The sequence below is a fragment of the Triturus cristatus genome, chromosome 3_1 (genome assembly GCF_964204655.1).
Source record: "Triturus cristatus chromosome 3_1, aTriCri1.1, whole genome shotgun sequence".
Classification (NCBI taxonomy): Eukaryota; Metazoa; Chordata; class Amphibia; order Caudata; family Salamandridae; genus Triturus; species Triturus cristatus.
In genome coordinates, this window is record NC_140583.1 from 467083700 (window position 1) to 467103025 (window position 19326).

Consider the following 19326-nt stretch of genomic DNA (forward strand, 5'->3'; position numbering starts at 1 on the left):
ACCATTCTCCAGTCCTCATCACATACGCAGCCTTCACCCCGCAGAGGCGTAGGGTATTCCCGATCTATCCCGGGTACCTTAAAATACCTAAAATTAATAAAGCCCTTCCGGTGACAACTAAGCAATATTTTGCAGAAAACAAACATTCAGTTGCAACCCCGACGACACTATGGGAGGCCTACAAAACAGTCGTTCGTGACAGGCCATCTCGATGGGGACTGATAATAAGAACCAGCAAAAGGAGGTAGATAATCTTGAACAAAGGGTGTCCCGGGCAGAGGCGGAACATGCAGCACACATAGATGAACACTACACACCAGGTACACATGGCGCAGCAAGAATATAAGTCCTACGTCTGGGAAGCGGCGAAAACTAGACACACCAAAACACACTATATTACGAACTAGGTGATAGAGCGGGTAAGTTGTTGGCCTGGCTGGAACAAAAGGAGCGGGCTACTAGATGGGTGGCGCGGATCCAACTGGATGATGGTAGTATTCCGACTGAGCCCCAGCGGATTGCAGAGGCTTTGGCGGCGCATTATAAAAAAATATATACTCCGGAGGCCACATCCACCATAACGGAAAACCTGGCATTCCTTAAAGATATAGCTATGCCCACGCTAGCCCCATCCGAGGTCACAGCCCTCGAAAAAGATGCGACTCTGGAAGAAATAACATTTGCAATAGCCGCCCTTCACACTTGGAGGGCACTGGAGCCAAATGGAATTCCGGTGGAATTCTACAAGAAAGCAGCAACGCACATTGTTCCTCACTTACTAAACATGTACACTGACAGTTTAGAGAAGGGGCTCCTACACCGAGATCAGAGACTGGCCACCATAGTGGCCATTCCTAAACCCAATAAACCCCCACATGAAAGCATATCCTACCGTCCAATCTCTTTGATCAATGCCGAAGCAAAGATCCTAGCAAAAGTTTTGGCAACGAGACTACAGCCATACCTGGCCACAGTAATACACCCGGATTAATCCGGGTTTATGCCAAACCGTAATACCGCCCTGAACCTACGGCGGTTGCATGGGGTCATGGTGCGCCGCTCCTCGATAGAGAAGGATGCCGTCATTTTATCACTAGATGCTAGGATGGCGTTTGACATGGTAGAATGGCCCTTCCTCTTTGCAGTTCTTCGCCACCTGGGATTTGGCCCCAAGGTCTGCGCCTGGATCCAGCTTTTGTACACATGGCCGTTGGCGCAGGTGGTGGTGAATGGCCATATTTCGAGCGCCTTCCTGCTGGGAAGGGGGACACCACAAGGCTGCCCCCTCTTGCCACTTCTGTTTGCGCTGGTGCTGGAGCTGCTAGCGGCCTGGAAACGGCTGGACCCTGTCATCCGTGGCCTGAGGTCGACAGTGGGATGGGAAGTTCGCATCTCCTTGTATGCGGATGATGTCTTGTTATACTTGGCTTCGCCGGCACGCTCGGTTCGTTGTCTCCAAGATATATGTACGTCGTATGGGAGGGTGTCCGGATATACCATCAACTGGGAGAAATCCTACCTTTATGTGCTCCAGGGATCCCCACCGCAGCTTCCAAGGGGGTGTGAAATACAGATAGCGGAGAGCGGTTTCAAATATTTAGGAATATATGGAACAAGCGGACAGAACACAATTTGTTGCTGAAAATCTTACACAACCCCTGGCCTGGTTTCGGCGCTACGTCAAGCATTGGCGTTCCCTACCACTGACACTGCTGGGAAGAGCAGCCCTCTTCAAAATTATGGCACTCCCTAGGTTTCTATACGTGCTGCAGAACACACCATTCCCGGTTTCCCCCGCATACGTTATCGCAATAAACGCTGAAGTGACCAGTTTATTATGGGAGGGGAAAACACCACGGATAGCACTCCATAAATTAACAAGACTGGTATGATGGAGGTATCGCTCTCCCTAACATCAAAATATACTATTGGGCATCACAGCTCATGGTTATAAACCAATGGCTGCATATACCAGGAGACAATCCGGCAAACCCTATGCACCGCCATTTGCTGGGTGCCGGAGGGGTTATGGGGGCGCTATACAACAAAAACAGAAGACACGGCCTCACAGGCCCAACGGCACATACTATACAGGTCTGGTTCAAGGCACAACGGGCGCTAGGATGGGAGGGAGAGATAACACAGGCCACGCCATTGTGGGACACCAAAAGACTGGGTGTGATGTGCAATACTAAGGGGTTTCGACAATGGGATCTGATAGGAATCTCGAGAGGCGGAGATCTCTGGAAGAAAGGTGAAATAGTCACGTTTGCGCACTTACAGACTGCATATGACCTGGCAGACACCAAACAACTTCGCTACCTACAAATTAGACATGCACTCCTCTCTGCGATTCCACCGGGTGCACGGCTGGCGGAGTCCTCACCGCTGGAAGATAGACTCCTCACAGAACATCTGGCTAAAAAAGCCACGTCCCAAACATATCGGAAACTAATAAATAACCAGCCAGACCCCCTAAAAGCCCTTAAATCTAAATGTGAAACAGAATTAGGAGACTTTGACGAAACGGAGTGGCAGGAAGCACTTTCATCCCCCAAAGAGGTGGGGATACCATCAAAACTTAAACTGATACAATTAAAAATTCTACATCGCACGTATTATACCCGCACACTCCTGCATAAACTTAATCGGACAGATTCATCGCTTTGTCTTAGACTGTGTGGTGAAGAAGGGACTCTTTCATACCCTCTGGCTATGCCCCGTAATTGTCCGGTGCTGGAAGGCGATAATGCGCACTCTCACAGGTGACGAAAATTACGACTCTCCCAGAACCGAGGAGATGCCTCCTTAATATATGGGAGCCCACAGATCTTAATCGTACAATGCAAGCCTGGGTGACATTGGGAATGATGTTGGCGAAGCGAAACATAGCTCGGCGAAGGGGATCCAGACAGCCCCCTACCCTTCCCCAGTGGTTTAGGGACATGGATACCACAATGATGGTTGAAAAAAAACAGTATATATACATAGAGGCTGCCCCAAAAAATGGACCCAGATATGGGGAGGATGGAATGCCTACCGAGGAAATATATGTGATCCCCCAAACGAAAATTCAGATGTAGACATGAGTGATTGAAGGATTAGAGATGATAAACTGTAGAACAATAAACACTACGAAAGTCCACTATAAAGCTAGAGGGCAGCAAGGGATACACGGTTATTGTTACGTCAATGTATTGTTAAGTCGGATGCTGAATGAATATGCACAAATTAATGGTCTGAATCTCCACATATTCAATGCCAATGAATGTTTATTTGCTTTGAAAAAGGTCAATAAAAAAAGTTTAAAAAAAAAAACCTGTGTTGGTCTTTACTGTCAAGATATGCAAGACATTAAATATACATGTTCTACTTTTTAAATATCATGCACCTTGCCCTATGGGTATTTAGGGTCTACCTTAGGAGTGACTTATGTAGTAAAAAGGAGGGTTTAGGCCTGTCAAAAAGTTTGTTTTGGCAGGTTAAAATGCCAGTTTAAAGCTGCACACCGAGGTGAGACATGCTTTCTCGCGCTTCTTTAGAAGGTGGCATAATAAATGCTGCAGCCCATTATTAGCATTTAATCAAAATGCCCGGGGTACATGTGGTACCATATACTAGGGACTTCTAAGTAAATTAAATGTGCCAATTAGGTATATGCCAATTTAACATATGTGAAAGGGAAGGCACAAGCCTTTTAGCCCTGGTTACTGGTTAGCAGAGGTAAAGTGCACAGAAAAAAAAATAAAAGTGCAGAAATGCCAACCTTCCAACTAACCTCATTTAAGAGTTGCAATTGCTCCTGCTGGATGCTGAGAGCTACTGACCAAGTATATTAAGATTTCTTCACTGGAGGAGAGCAATAGAATGAATGATGCCTTAATGCTAACCTTACAATGGTTAACTAGCAATCATCTTAAACTAAACACGCAAAAAACGGCATTCCTATTAATATCCCCTCCAAAAGCTCCTCTGATATTAAGGAATGGACCAAACCGATCACTGCTCTAAATTGCACCTGCACTACCTTAGAAAATTGAAACCAATCATCACAACCTCAGACTTTAAATTGGCAGTCCAATCCTTAGTCATCACGAGGATCGAATATGGCTGGACTACAGTAGCAGGATTACCCAAGATCTCCACAGCTTCACTAAAAGCTTGTCTCAATGCGACCGTGAGACTCGTAACAGGTTCTAGAAAATATGACCTCATCTCTCCACACCTGAAGGCTCTACACTGGCCATATAAAAATCAGAATACAACTTAAACTGGCATGTATTAACAAAGCTTCTCACTACAAAAAAAATGTCCCTAGCTCAGAAAAGAGATATCTCGATGGGGCAGATCTACTCTGAGCACCAGAGACCTGGTGCTGAAAACCTATCTTTCAGAAGAAGAAAACATGACCGAGCATTCTCTCGAGTTGCCCCAAGAATCTGGAACTCTTTTCCTCCAAACATTAGAAGAATCCCTGCCACGTCAGTCTTCAAGAGGGAAGCAAAGATCTTTCTAGTGAGCAAATTCCTACCATAATCAACTGCAGATCAAATACATCGCTGTCAGTTAGCTAATGTGTTGTCTAGACCTTCTGGGTATCGAATCAGCTCTCTCCAGAATGATTCCAAGATGCATCATAACAAATTTCTCAATTTATCAGGAAGATGTTTACTAGTGATCAGACAGATCCTTATGCCCCAGCACGACACTAATGTGTACAAGGGCAGACCTTACTAATTATTTGTGAGTGAACTTAATTTTTACCTTCTTATACTCAGTCTACATGTTCCATTTGGATGGAATAGTTTTATTCAGGTTATCAATGTATTAGTTTTATTTGTGTTATGATGCCTTCTTACGCTGTTTTGTGCAACAGTAAATGCCACGTTATTGTGAAGCGCTCTGTTACCAAACGGGTCATGTTCCGCTATATAAAACACTGAATAAATACATACAAAGGACTGAAGTGAAAGCAGGTCTCTTGATCCTGAAACTCGCCAGTGTCTGAATACCTGTAGATAAGTCAGCTTTAATTTTCCTGGGATTTTAAAAGTAAATCTAGCACCACACCATTCACTGCCAGGGATTAATTACAATTTGGCATTAGGTTTACAGTGAGTACGCTATACTAAACATAGGACTAGCATTCCCTTTGGTAGTCTGAAGAGCTGCCACCAGTGAGCTCCCCCGATAGCTCTGGTATACAAGAGTATATGACATGAGACTATACACAGAGTGGTCAAACCAATTTTCAAAACCACAGGGCAGACAGAGTAGTCAGATATTCCACCCTCAGCAAGTAGATACATCCCTGTCCACTCATCCTATCGATAACATGGCAGAAATGACAATCCAGCATGGAGACTGTCCCTTGGCATGGTTATACCTACCCACCGAAAAAACGCAGAATTAGTTTCTGCACGCCAGGTCTCTCCTGGTTAACACTGCTCAACGGATTACAATGCCATCTGTCCAGTCCACTTGTTTCTTCTGAAATCGGAGTCTGGCACCATTCTTTGCCACTCCATTTTTACTCTCCATCAACAATTATCACAATAACGTGTGATAGAGAAGAACAGAGCACACTTTAGAAAATATAGACATGGGGTGCTTTTAAAAGAGAATAGATCTGGGTGGTGCAGTAGCACATAATTCCCGAACTCCTCCTGGGGATGAGAACACTAGATATAATTATCTTTTAGTTTTGTACTGTATGACATTGGCAGCATCCCTACCCCTAGTGATAAAGGAGGGCTCAGCTTAAAATCTCAAAGCATTAAGCAAAAGCACATCGCTGGTATTATTTCTAAAGTAAATACATTAGTTCCTGCATGTTTGGTGAATAGCAGCATGCATGCCTGAATTAGTTACCAGGCCGGTCTTCTAAGACATGCCATTAGAAATCAGGAGGATTTAAAGAAATATTTGGGGCTCAATAATAAGTCTAACTAATATACTTAATTCTAAGGAGGATGCCAAAGCTCAAGCCATGCCAGCTGTGCAGAAATAGCATTGAATATCCCATCACTCCCTACCTTGTTAATGTTGCAAACGGTGCATCAAATTATGGCGCAAGAACATTTCTTTTTTCTTCTTCTAGACTGAGAAAATTGTAAACAAGTACAATACGGGAAATATTTATAAATACTGTATCAAACAAACAATAAAAGCAGATGGTGAGAACAGAGATCATTTAAAACCTTTACCGGATGCCGGCATTCAGTTTGACGCAGCACTTCCTCGTCAAATTCGAGAAATTCTTCTGATTCATCTGCACCTCCTTGGCTTACCCAGGAGACTGTTCGTTCAGCAACCTCCTAAGAGACAGAAAACACTTTCTAATTAGTACTTTCAAATAGATTTTTTGCAATTATACACTTACATAACTTGTGCTCGGACGCACATTGCCAAGGTGAATCGGGATTTTATGCTTTTCTTTCTCAGAGTTTTATATAGTGCGAACTAGACCCGAATCGGGTATCAGAGCGCTTTACATGAGCACCAGTTTTGTTACAGAAGGACACATTCATTTTTGATAGGCAGGGGAAGATTAAGTGATTTGGCTTCTTTAAGACCACAAAGGCCTATATTTGGTATATGGCATAACCCAATGGGCGCACCATTCCGACTGATAAATTTTAACATGATGTTCCATTATAACATTGAGGTATGTTCAATTACCTTTATGTCCTCTACTCACCATCCCATTCATTACTTGTGAAGTGTAACACCTCTAGAGACAGAAAAAAGGAACAGAAAAAATGCTACAAGGTGATTCTCCCCCCCCTAGGAACTAGCCTACAAGGGTTTACCCTACCCAGCATTCCTCTTATTCTCTTTAGGTTTCGCCTACGCAGCGCGCATGCGCTGCGTATGAGACCTTTAGTCATAGATTCAGTTTTTGGCCCCAAAAACGTGCACGCGTTGCATTGCTTTCAATAGCAATGCATGCACGTTTGGCGATTCCCTTGCAGGAGCAAGCTTTGAAACCATCAACAGATGGTTCATGCTCGCTCCCGCAAGGGAAACCGGCGCAGGCCCCCTCCCAGGCTGCGTCACTGTCCGTTTGTACAATTCTGGCGCTCAGAACAGCAACCACTTGTGCGTAAAATAAAAAATAAAAGTACACCGCATCCCGTTCCAGACATTCATCGCCTCTTACTGAGAACTCTTAAAATAAACTGTCTCTGGCAACGCTCCCGAATGTACATTAAAACGCTCTACAAGCATTGCTGGCTGGTCCCTAACACCTCGAGGAGAGTAAAGCGCTACACTCCCCCATAAACTCACCGGGCCTCAGGAGCAGCGTGGGCACAGGCAGGACCCATCGGGCGCAGCTCTGGAAAGGATCCTTTGCCAGCGGATCGGCTAAATTTATAAATTATACGATGCTTCCCCCTCACCTCCCTGTCTCCAGGCTGATCATTCACAAGTGCCCCCCATGCTCGTGAACAGCCGTCCAAGAACACGTGCAGGCGGATGTCTCACCCTCTGCCCCACCCGTTCACAAAACTCTACAAAGTAAACTCACTCTTACACACATCCTTTCTATACACAACCCACCACCTGCCTGGTGCACAAGAGTTGAGCTGGCTCTTGTGCAACAGTGAAAACATTTAGGGTCGGACTGAAACGCTCGTCACACACTTTAGGGAAATTCCATCATCCTTTTACAAGTGCATTACTCCGCAGGGCACTAAATGAAGCCCTGAGTCACTCGGATATAAATCTTCTGTCATCAGGGTGGGGGGGGGGGGGGGGGGGGGGGGCGGGGGGAGGGAGACATTCCTTCCACATTTCTGGAAGTCTGGGATGCCACGTGCTGCAGGTTTCCACACTATTAATCATCACATTCTTACTTAAGAAATATTCAGACATTTAATGTCTCCAAAAGAAAGAATTAATACCTTCTCTTTGTGGGGAGCCGGAAAGGAACGCTCGAAGCTGATTTGGGTACTGGGGAGTAAAATGCTTTCCCAGTGGAAAAAATAAAGCAAACAAGCATTGGCAAAGCCAATTGTTATTACTTTGCCAGTGCTGTACAGACAACACGTTGGCTTTGCCACTGCTGGGGAGTTTTAAAATGCTTTAGCATTGGCAAAGTCAACTGCCTCGACCAGCCATGTTAAAAGAATAAAAGCATTAATTTTTATACTTTCAAGATGGATGCTGCATTGAGGGACACATTTAACATTCCTCGTCGCCACTGTTGGCTCTGGCAATAATGGAACATTTTTAAAACCTCCTGGCATTGGCAAAGGTACTAGCAGGAGCTACTGTGGAGCAGGAGAAGAGTGATGAGGGAGGGAAAGAAGCCTGGCAAAGAAGGTAGAAAGAGGGCCACTTCCAGGGCATCACCAAGGCCTCCATTCTGTGCCTGGAGCCCCGCCAAGGAGTACTGAAGGAAGGGTCTGGGACAACGAGGAGTAAGGGAAAGAGCACAAGAGTGCTCTGAAGAGAAAAAGGAGCAAGAGATGAGGGCGACGTAACAAACGAAAGCATTTATAAAGCACAGCTCAGCCTCCCCTAAGGGTTTCTGGGCACGGAGGGGGAGGTGTCCCTCTGAAAGAGCCAGGTCCTTAGCTTCTTTTGAAGTCCGTCAGGGAGGGTGCTGTTCAGCGATGGAGGGGCAGGTTGTCCAGGACTTGAGCTTCTTCTGAAGTCCATCAGAGAGGAGGCTGTTCAGCGATGGAGGGGCAAGTCCTTCAGGTCTCAAGCTTCTTCTGAAGTCCGCTAGGGTGGGTAGTGGATGCTGTTCAGCGATGGAGGTGCAGGTTGTCCAGGTGGATGGATGATTACAAAATGTACCCAATGCTATCTGACCTATCCGAGTGACTAGTTACAGCAACTTTTATTTTTTATACATCCAATACCGAACATTTGCTATTTCAAAAATATTTAAACAGCAGTCTTTGTTACCCAATTTAACAGTACTTTCACTGACCTGAGAAAGATGAAGCATTGGGTTAGTTTTGCTCTTGAACTGTCATATAGCTGAACATAGCAGATGTTAGCAGTGAGCATTGAACCCGCTGAGCCTTTTTCCTAGTTAGGACCAATTTTAGTGCGCTTAATTTTATTTTTTTGATGCTCTCCCAGTTCAGCCAGGCAAGTCTATCTCATCTCGCCCCCACTGCCAACCTCATTACTCCCTCCCACTCCTAATGCCCCCAAAACTCCCACTCCCACTGCCCCCTCTCATGCCCCCTCACACTGTCTGTCTCCTCTTTTGTACAGCATGCTCACACATGCGGCCCTCCTCAACGCCACTCTACTCTACTCTGTGCCACAGCACTCTACTCTAAACTTCTGAACTCTACACCTATGCGCTCTACGCCACTCTACTCTGGATTACTCCACTCTATGGCCGCTGTAATGTATTCTGCACCACTGCACTCCTCACCACTGCATTCTACCCCACTCTACACCTCTGCACCCATCCCTGCATCACTCCACTCTACACAACTTTACTGTACTCTGAAGCAATCTACTCTATGCCACTGCACTCTACACCACTTTGCAACACTCCACTGTCATTGCACTCTACGCCACTGCAATCTACTCTGCACTCTCTACTCAACCTCACTGAACTCTGTGCCAGTGACTCTACACCACTTCACTCAAAACCAGTGCACTCTACTCCAATCGATTCTGCACCAGTGTACTTTACACCACTTCACTCTAGTCCACTCTACTCTGACACTCCTCAATACTCCACTTTATGATTCTCCACTCCATTAAACTCTACTCCTCTCCACAACACTACTCCACTCCATTCCACTCTGCGCCACTCCAAGACAGTACTCTACTCAACCTAACTCCCTCTGACAATCCATGCCACCTCCCTCCACTCTATAACACACTACTCCACTTCATTGCATCACCTGAGCATCACCTCCGCACCAGCATATCACCTCAGTCTGCCCTTGGGATCCGACATCTAATAAATCTCCCCTAGTGTCCGTCACTGCTTGTGTTGTAATTCAGGTACTATTTCCCAACCTCCTCCACCCCCCCCCACCCCCAATCAAAAAAAAAAAAATCTATAACAAACAAGCATCACAACAGGCAGGAAGAAGTTGCCAGCCTTGCAAGGACAAAAAATTCTTCCTTTAATAGGGTCATTCAGTTGTACATAATAACTTTTTGGTTATATTTAAGGCAACAAAAATGCTCAGAACACTTTATTGTAACTTTTCAACATGCTGCACAGCAGCTACACTTTTCTACAAGACTGCTGAAAAACCCTGGCAAAGCCAGTAGCTCTGGCTAAACACTTATAAGGTCTCAAAGTCGAGAACTATTGGCTATGCCAATGCTTGTTTTCTGTCTCTTCGAGATGGGGAGGACATTGGGATTCGGAAGGAACATGGATTCTACACTTACCCTGTGGTGGTCTCTCCTTGGACTAGGCACCCTGGGTAGGTTACTGCAGACAGATGAGGAGCCTTCAGGTGTATGCGAACCGTGGACAAGAGCGGTCCTGGTTCAGTCCATGAGCAGTAATGAAGACTTCACTGCTCAGTATAATCAAGGAGAGGTGTATTTGAGGTCGCTTTTCCAGTTAAGTCCACATAGCGGTATTTTCATTTACTGATTTTGGCATGTTGATATGGTGTTCTTGCCTGATACTGGAGTTCGCCATGGGAAAGCGTTCCCATAAGAGGAGGCATCATGCTGTATCCTCCTGAAGAGAGTTCTCTTCCTCTCCTGAAGTGTGCTAAAGAGGGGGGGGGGGGGGGGGGAGGATGATCACCTTCGCAGGCTGATTGGAGGGACTTTGTTGGAGCTTAAGGTCGCCAAAGATCCTGCCAGGCTTGTTTTGGAGGAAGGATGTGTTGGTGTCCTGTTCGGATGAGGAGCTGCCAGCATCAGTGGTGGAGCAGCAGAGGAAGTATATTAGCAAGGACTTGCTCTCTGAACTTCTAGCTCATGCGAAGCAAAATATGTATTTTAATGATGGCACGATCCCAGAGACGACTTCTTCGGGCCTCTTACTGCAGTTTCAGCAGTCTGCGCAGTTGGATTTCCCCATGCATCCGGATCTAAGGGGAGTTTTGTGCAGGGAGTGGTAGAATTCAGATTGGATTATGATGCCTCGCTTCATGTCTAAATTATATCCCATTACTGAGTGCAGAAGGCATTGTCTGACTCAATACTTATTGATTCATTTGTTGCCAGTCTGATGGAATGCACTTCTCTCACAGAGAACCCTGTGATAAGAGACCAGACAGACAAGAAGGTGGATTCTGCTTTGAAGACATGGACTCTGAGGCTCATCTTGCGTTGAGGGCTGGTATCTACAGTTCTTATGTCTTAGTCATTCATTTTTTACTTCAAACAAGTCTTCAAGACAGTAGATGAGGGAACGGAGTGTTCTGCTTTGCTTGAGGGGATTGAGAAACAAATGGGGTACATCGGACATTTTTTCTGATGTGGTCAGGGAATCGGAGCAGTCGGCTGGAGCTTCTATTACGGCTCTCCGCAATCTGGTTTTGAAGGATTTGCGCACAGACTCTGGTCAGAAATCCTCCACTCTTAGGTTGCTTTTTGAGGGTTCTAATTTGTTCAGAGAAGAGTTGGAATTCAAGTTGCAAAAGCTTTTAAGGAGCAGAAGCACTCCTCTTCACTGAAACATTTTTCCTTTGTCCGGCTAAATCTTTGTGTGTAAGCCCTCTTGGCAACAGTTTATGCCAGCAGGGACTGCCTGTATGGTCGGAGGCAGCCTCAGATTTTTCTACAGGCATGGATCCACTTTGGACTCTTGAATGCATCAGATAATCTGTTCAGGTCACTGGATAGAGTTCATGCCTCTTCCACAGGATTCGAGAGTCTGACCAACTCCTTGGCAAGCTTGCAAGGAGAAGAGGCTGGTGATTCAGGAGGATGTAAGTGCCCTTTTGCAGAAGGCCATTTCAGAGGTTGCCCTGAGGTCTACTCCATCTTTTTGGACCTAAAGTGTCCAAAAGTTCATACAGACCATCCCATTTAATATGGAGACACTCCAATTATTCCTTTGCTCTGCAAGGGACCTTGGATGGTCACACTGGATCTACCAGACGCATACTTCCATGTACCAATCCACCCAGAGCACTATCAGTATCGTCGGTTCTGTGTCAAAAACATCCAATATCAGATTAATGTCCTGCCTTTCAGTCTGAAGTCAGTCCCTCGTGTTTTCACCAAGGTGGAGGCACATCAGGTGGCTTCTCTTCTTCAGGGTGTCCGCCTCCATCTCCATCAGGACAAATGACATTTGCATGCTCCTACCAAACAACAACTTCTGCAGATATTGGAGTCGGTGCAGAGTCAGGTCCATGAACAAGGGTTCTTGTTGAATTGGGTGAAATGCTAATTTCAGCCTGCCCTGGAGTGACTTTTCATAGGGGCACGTTTCAGGACAGACTCGAACAAGATATTCCTTCCAGAGAAGAGAGGAGACCCTGAAAATCCTGGTGTCCTAGACTCTGCTGAGTCAGTCCCGGTCTGTTAGTCAGTGGCTGTGCCTTCAGGGTCACATGGCGGCCACAGTCTTTAATGTCCATGGGACCAGGCTGCATCTTTGCCCACTTTGGAGTCATCTTCATGCCTTCTGGACTCCAACCTCTGAGGATTTTAACATTCTGGTTCCCCTGTCCCCAGCCATCAAGAGGGATTTGGAAAGGCGACTGCTGCCAGACTAATTTTCCAGGTGGATAGAGATGCAGCCAGAACCCTCTGAGGTTCGAACGGCAGATCCAAGTTCCTTTGGGTGGGGGGCTAATCTGTCTCTGTCCTCCACTTAGGCTAGTTGGTCTCTGGTGGAGGGCAGCAGGTCTTCCAACAGGAGGGAATTGACGGCAGTCAGGAGGGCTCTATTGCATTTTCAGGAAATGCTTTGTGGATGGCATGTAATGGTTAGGTCAGGCAATATGGTAACGTTGGCCTATGTGGAACAACCGGAGGGGTTGGCAGGGGTGCACACCAGGTCTCAGTCCCTGAATTTAGTGACCAAGCAATTGATGGGTTATTTTGAGGTCCAGCTTCTGTCCATTTCTGCTGCCCACATCAAGGAGGTGGACAAAGGACATGCTGATTCTCTCAGTTGCATTTTCTTCCCTCTCAGGAGTGGACTTTGAAGGTGTCCATATTCTGGGAAATCTGTCAGTGATGTGGGTTCCCTTTCTGGATTATTTACCTACCGGTCCAATGGCCAGGTTTAAAAGTTTTGCACAAGAGCCCTCAAAGGAGGGAGCTTAGGGGTTGGATGCTCTCCTGATTCCTTGGCCCAACGAACTCATTTATGCATTCCCTCGGTTTCCTCTAGTTCCCAGGTTTGACTCCAGAAGGAAGACTGGGTGATAATTCTAGTGGTTCCCTTTTGGCCCAGGAGGGCATGGTTCCCAATTCTCTGGTCCCTGGCTATTCAAGATCCCTGGTTAATTCCTCTTTGACCCTCTCTTCTCAGGTTCTCATTCAGAATTCTCTCCCTGAGGGTACAACTATCAGTATGGAGGTTGAAAGGAAAGTGTAGATCAGGCAAGGATTGTCAGACAAGCTGGCAACAGCCCGTTCAGAATTCCCACCATCCTACTTTGGCTCCATATGGGCGCCATTGGGCAAACTTCAGTCTTGCTGTAAGACTCATTCGGTTTCTCCAGTTGATTGCTCCCTTCCGGATTTCATGTGTTTTCTTTGAGATGGGCATGAGACACGGTTTGCAATCACTACTTGGCGGGCCCAGTGAGCAACTTTCAGCGCTTTCCGGGCTCTGTGGGGTAACCTGGCAGATTGAGTCTTTGGTGCCCGTTTGTTGAATGCTTTTTCTCTCATGCTAGGCATTTGATTAAGCCCCCTTTTCCTTTGAGGGATCTTCCGTGGGTCCTGAGGGTCTAGACTTCTGCTACTTTTGAGCCTTTGGAGCAGACGGATATGAAGTTTGGTACCCCAAAGGTGGTCTTCCTTGTGGCTATCACTTTGGCTAAGAGGACTGGAGAGTTGGCTGCTCTCGTGGCAAGATGACCTTTCCTCTTGTTTTTATGATGGTGTGTTACTTTGTTTGGATCCATCTTTTGTGCCTAAAGTGGCTTTATCTTTCCACCAGAAGTAGGAGGTAGCGTTGCAGACAATGTTGGGGGTTTCTGAGGCTTCTCAGGAGTTGGGGTGGCATCTTTCCAATGTGTAACGAGTGTTGCAGGTTTATTTGGATTTAAATACTTCCTTTCTTAAACCTGATTTGCTTTTTGTCTCCTTTGGGGCTTCTTGTAGGAGTGAGAAGACTTGTGTGGTTTCCATTAGCAGCTGGATCAAGCAGGCCATTTTTCTGGCTTCCTTTGTTTTGAGGTTCCCTCAACTACTCCCCCTTACTACTTCCCCCTTCCCGACACCATCCCCTTCCTCCCCCCCCCCCCCAGGTTGAGTCTTTTACTCTTCGTGGGCGGAGGCAAAAGGTGTCCATTGCAGAGATTTGCCATGTGAATACAAGGTCTGGTCTAAATAGTTTTGTTCGCCATTATCACTTGCAGACGTTTACTATGGCCATAGGAATTTTGTCCATGTTCGTTGTGCCTCGACTTGGAACTCAATTACATCTATCTAGTTTGCTCTTTGGAGAAGGTAGGCTGCGCAGGTGGCATTAAAGTGTACTCACATTTTGTGCTCAATGGCTACAATCCATATGATACATGTCTACCTCCAAACCAAAGTATGCACTTGTGCATTAAAACAGACTATGTGTTGAGTATGTAAGCTTACGTAAAGGGGCAGCTATCAGTATCGATGACACAATTAGCATAGTTTCAGCAAGAATTCAGGCATTAGATTTTAAGGTTAATGGGACAGGAGTCAAGGTGGCCTGGTCAGTTAAACTATTATTTCAAGGTGTCCCCGTGCTTAAAGTACTTACAAGTTAGGGCATGTCTGTAAACCAGTCAGCACACACCACTTTACTTTTTGTTTTGGCAGCACATAGTACTGGGTACACTGGGGTTCCAATGATGAGAAAGTACAAGCTCTAGAGGCAATGGACAACTGTCCTTGTTGATGCTTAACATTTTCTGGATGGGTGAAGACCAGCATGAATTAATTTGATCAGCATTAGAGTACTGTGTCTCCCTGTTTTGCTCTCCAATCCCAAGGAATGTAGAAAGCATTGTCTAATTACCTTTTGGATTAAGAGCGCAATTACGAATGCTCAAAAAGCAAACGTTTTGGAAGAAAGGTAAGGCCCGGCTGCATGCTGTGCTGGGCTCAAGATTGAATTAAGTCCTATCTTCAAAGTACTGTGTGTACACATAGGGCCATGCGCAGAGGGACGATTTCAAACTGAGGGCTTGCAGTGTATATCGTTGTTTTTTTTAAGAGACAACGGAAGTGGCATCAAATGAAGTTGCTTTTCATAGAAATGTGCCCTTTGCATCTGACAGGCATGCCATTTTGTGGCGAGGCTGCTAGGTCATTGCCAAGTATCTGTATTAGTACATTTGGGTATACATTCAGTATATGGTTTCAAGAGTGTTATAGCATTTGATTACATTTGGCAGGACGGCCAGTTTCTGCAACAAACAGATCTCAAATCATATTTGCGGTCATCGTTGTGGCAGTATTTAAGGGCTGTGTGGAATGTAGGCGTTAGTAGAAACTATCGCTTTAAATGTCTGCACGGCCTTCAGTTTAAGCATCGGGCTAAGTGGAGTAGCTTGGGGAGGAAGACATTTGCTTCTTTTAGAGAATCCCCATCAGGGACTCCGCTAGTAAGGCTTCCATGATAACAGGGCCTTGCTAATGGTTGTGCTCAAACTCCTGATTCACAGATTTACCAGGTAAAAACAGAACAACCCAAGGTGGCAAAATCAATGAGCTGCTTACGGTTTGCACAACAATCAGCTGAAGAGGAAGTCAGTAACCGTCACAACGGCATGTGATATGATATCACAGGAAACAGAAAGAAGAAGGGGCTCCCCAGGGTTGCCACAAGTGTAGCTGTGAACAAAGCATTCTGGGTGCCTATGGTTGGCACACGTTCAACTATTGTGGGCAGCCTGCAGCTTATGTTAATTCACCATTCTTACCTAGGCACATTCAACATCTTTAACCTACCTATATTTAGCACACAGTCAACATTACTTGGTTGCTTTTGGCTGCCACACATTATTCAATTTTGTGCTACGTATTCTTGGGACCCAATTTGCAGCATTTCCTTTGCATACTGTTGGCAGAGCTGTTATGGTCAGTGGGTGTCCTGAAAGACAACAAAAGTAATGGAAGAAAGCACAGAGCATGCAAGCAGGAATGCAGGGGGTTCCAACAACCTACATTGGGTCAGCTCTCTAAGCTAAGTTCAAGATAGAAGCAATGATTTAAGTAGGTTTTAAATCGTAATAATCACTAACCAAGTAAGTTTCCTTTGCAATATGCTTCTGCACATGCTGGAGTACCTATGGGCTCAGAGTTAGCTGGTCAGTACTGCGCTTACCCCATTTCCCCACCCCCAACCCTCCCCGTAATATCCCCCCTGTGCATTTGCCATTGTAGGCGATAGTGGCTGGTGAACTTATAAAGGTTGGTGTTTACGCCCTACCACTTTCACAGAATTGGATGAGTGAAGCGAGAGAGCCCGATTCTTTCTAGGGAGATTTGGGTGGCCTCTCCCTCTGCGAAAAAAATTGAAGCAGCAGGGTCTAATTGTGGACTGCATAGCACAAATTCCCTATGCTACAGCTAGAAAATCTAGAGGTTTTGAATGTATTATTCCAACATTTACGTAGTGTGCCAGACAAGCCTTGCCCTTGACAGGATAACGTGGACTAAAGAATCATGTGTATTACATAGTTAAAGGAATCTAGTCATTTTATGTCACATGGCACTTTATTTTTCAAATGTACATAGCAAATTTCTTTACTTCCGTTTTCAGCCATCATTATTTAACTAATTTTCTACTTGGAAGGGGCAGGTAGGAAAGACCAAAGGTTATTTAAATCTGCCACATCACTCTCACCCTGAAAAACTCCACTGGCTCCCCTTGCGAGCCTGCACCAACCTGAAAATTAGCATCATCATCTTCAAAACCATCGTGACCAGCACCCTTTGTCAATGTGACTAACAAAATCACCAGCCCGTTATTTGCGACACATCTGAAACTAGAACACCACTGCCCTACAGATGAAGAGCAAAAAGGAAACCAGGCATTAGGCCTCCATCAATGCACCCTAGATCTCAAGGACATTTGGACATCCAGGCAGACAACTCCAACCCTGCTCCAATTTAAAAACGAGCAAATGATGCATCCCTTCAAAGAACACTACACAAAGGCAAGACGCACTCTACTTCAAGGATTGGAAGCTGGCGACCCCTCCAATAAGTTGTTGATTATCTTTGACCCTGCACAGCTACCTGCGACCTTTTGGCAAAGCTTGTGCTCACCGGCCTAAGAGACCAATATTACAGGCTTTAACAGCAATGTTTCCATCTAATTTCAATTAGTCTTAAAAGATAAGGACACATTACACCAGTTGTACATGCTAGGTTCTCAAGACAGAAAGAGTGATATCATAGAAGATATTAGTTGGTCTTTGTGGTAAGAGACATGAAGGATGCAGTGCTCGGTGTCTGGCTGCTGGAAGATGCGTCATCAGACTGATGCCTTACATGGAGCCTCAGGCAGCGTTACCAAGGCGGTGGCTGTTTGTCAGTGAGCATCCAAGGGAAGAATAAGATCCAGACTAAACACACTGCCTGGGTCAAAAGGGAAGACAGCCAAGGTAAGGGGAACCTATTCAGGGTTGGTAGCTTTGGCCTCGTAAAAACAGCCATAGTCTTAATCATGACTGGTCTTCACTCTCCCCAGGGACCTGCCTACACACGACCAACCTCTATCTGGTTTGCAACGCCCATTGCTACTCAAATCCTCATTCAAATAATAGACTTTGGGGAGGTGGGGGGGGGGGGGGGAGTTTTCCCAAAACTTTATTGATAATCTTGCACATCAATCTACAATGTACATAGGCGGGGATTCTGCACTAAAAGAAAAGAACCACATCTGGTACAGGCATCATGAGACCAATTGTACATAAGCAACTCATAGCGGAACCTGGAGCAAGATGACAGGGGATGGAGTAAGAAAGAGATAAAGGGTCGCCCGAAGGAATCGGGTGCTGGTGAGAAAAGCTGCAGGGAGCCAACAGAATGCACAGAGGGGAAGGCAGCACCCTACGAGTCAACACCAGCGACCGCTGTTGGCATAATGCCGGCAGGGGAAATGGGAGAGGCTGCGGGGCCAAAGAGCTCTGGCGTAGCAGGTAAGAGACGAGGGGCCCCCAAATGTCAAGCGGGTAGGAAGCAGCCAGCATTAAATCCCAGAATTATGATAAAAGCATTTGACAGCACGCAGTGTCCTCAAGCCAAGTGCTAACCATGGGCGCGGGTCTCCGACCCCATGCATGGCAACCCTACACCGTGCGAGAACGAGCCGCAAAGCAGTGAGCCAGAGGGAGGCATCTGGACAATATTTCACAATGCCTAAAAGACATAGCAGCGGGCCAGGCGTAACAGGTGTAGAGGTGACCTCCACGATGACGGTGCACACAGCACGCCAGTATGCAGAGACCTTTGGGCACAGCCAGGCAAGATGGGAGAAATCCGCAATGGGGGCAGAGCAGCGGAGACACCCATCGCTGGGAGTGAGACCCATTTTGTGCAGCTGGACAGGGGAACAGTACAGTCTATGCATATATTTGAAATTTATGAGGCGCACGCGATAGTTGGGGGACAGCCGTTTGGTCTGCTTGCAACAGTACAGCCAAACTTCTTGCGAGAGATCGGTTCCCAGGTCCTTGCTCCAAGCAGCACGGGCACGGTCAGGGGAGATCTGGGATGCCGCCAGCATGAGGGCATAAAGTCTAGAGACAAGTTTGCGTGTAGAGGCGGATGTGTATGCAAAGTAGAGGGCAGCCAATGGAGGGGGGCTGAGGAAATGCGGGGTGCAACTCTACAGGACGCTATTCAAATAATATTCTTGATTCGAAGGACAGGCAGCCTTTTCAGTCAATCTGCTTTCTAGACTCCCTCTTGCTTTTAAGAAACAGAGGAATATTAACAAATATAATTGAATTCTCCATAGGACACTCTGCCGTGAAGTTACCATATTAGGATATATAAAAGAATCATGATATCCCTTTTACGCAACTGTTATTAGAACTGTGCACAATGAGGCAGTCACAAAAAAGATTATAGATTCTGATATAAAGTATATTTAATTGCACATGGTTTGCTTTCTATTGCTTTATGCGACTCTACACCGTTAGTCACTTTTCTCTGCTAGACCCACTGGTGCCTTCTTTGTCAGGAGAA

General features: G+C 46.0%; 1 protein-coding gene across 1 annotated transcript in view; it reads right to left on the reverse strand.

Annotated features, from left to right (window-relative positions):
• LOC146860422 (lamin-B3-like) overlaps positions 1-19326 on the reverse strand; it is a 395071-nt gene that overhangs the window by 116567 nt on the left and 259178 nt on the right. Inside the window, exon 10 of the mRNA XM_085644287.1 lies at positions 6207-6317. Coding sequence (XP_085500413.1) covers positions 6207-6317 — 111 coding nt within the window. The remainder of the gene's footprint in view (positions 1-6206; positions 6318-19326) is intronic.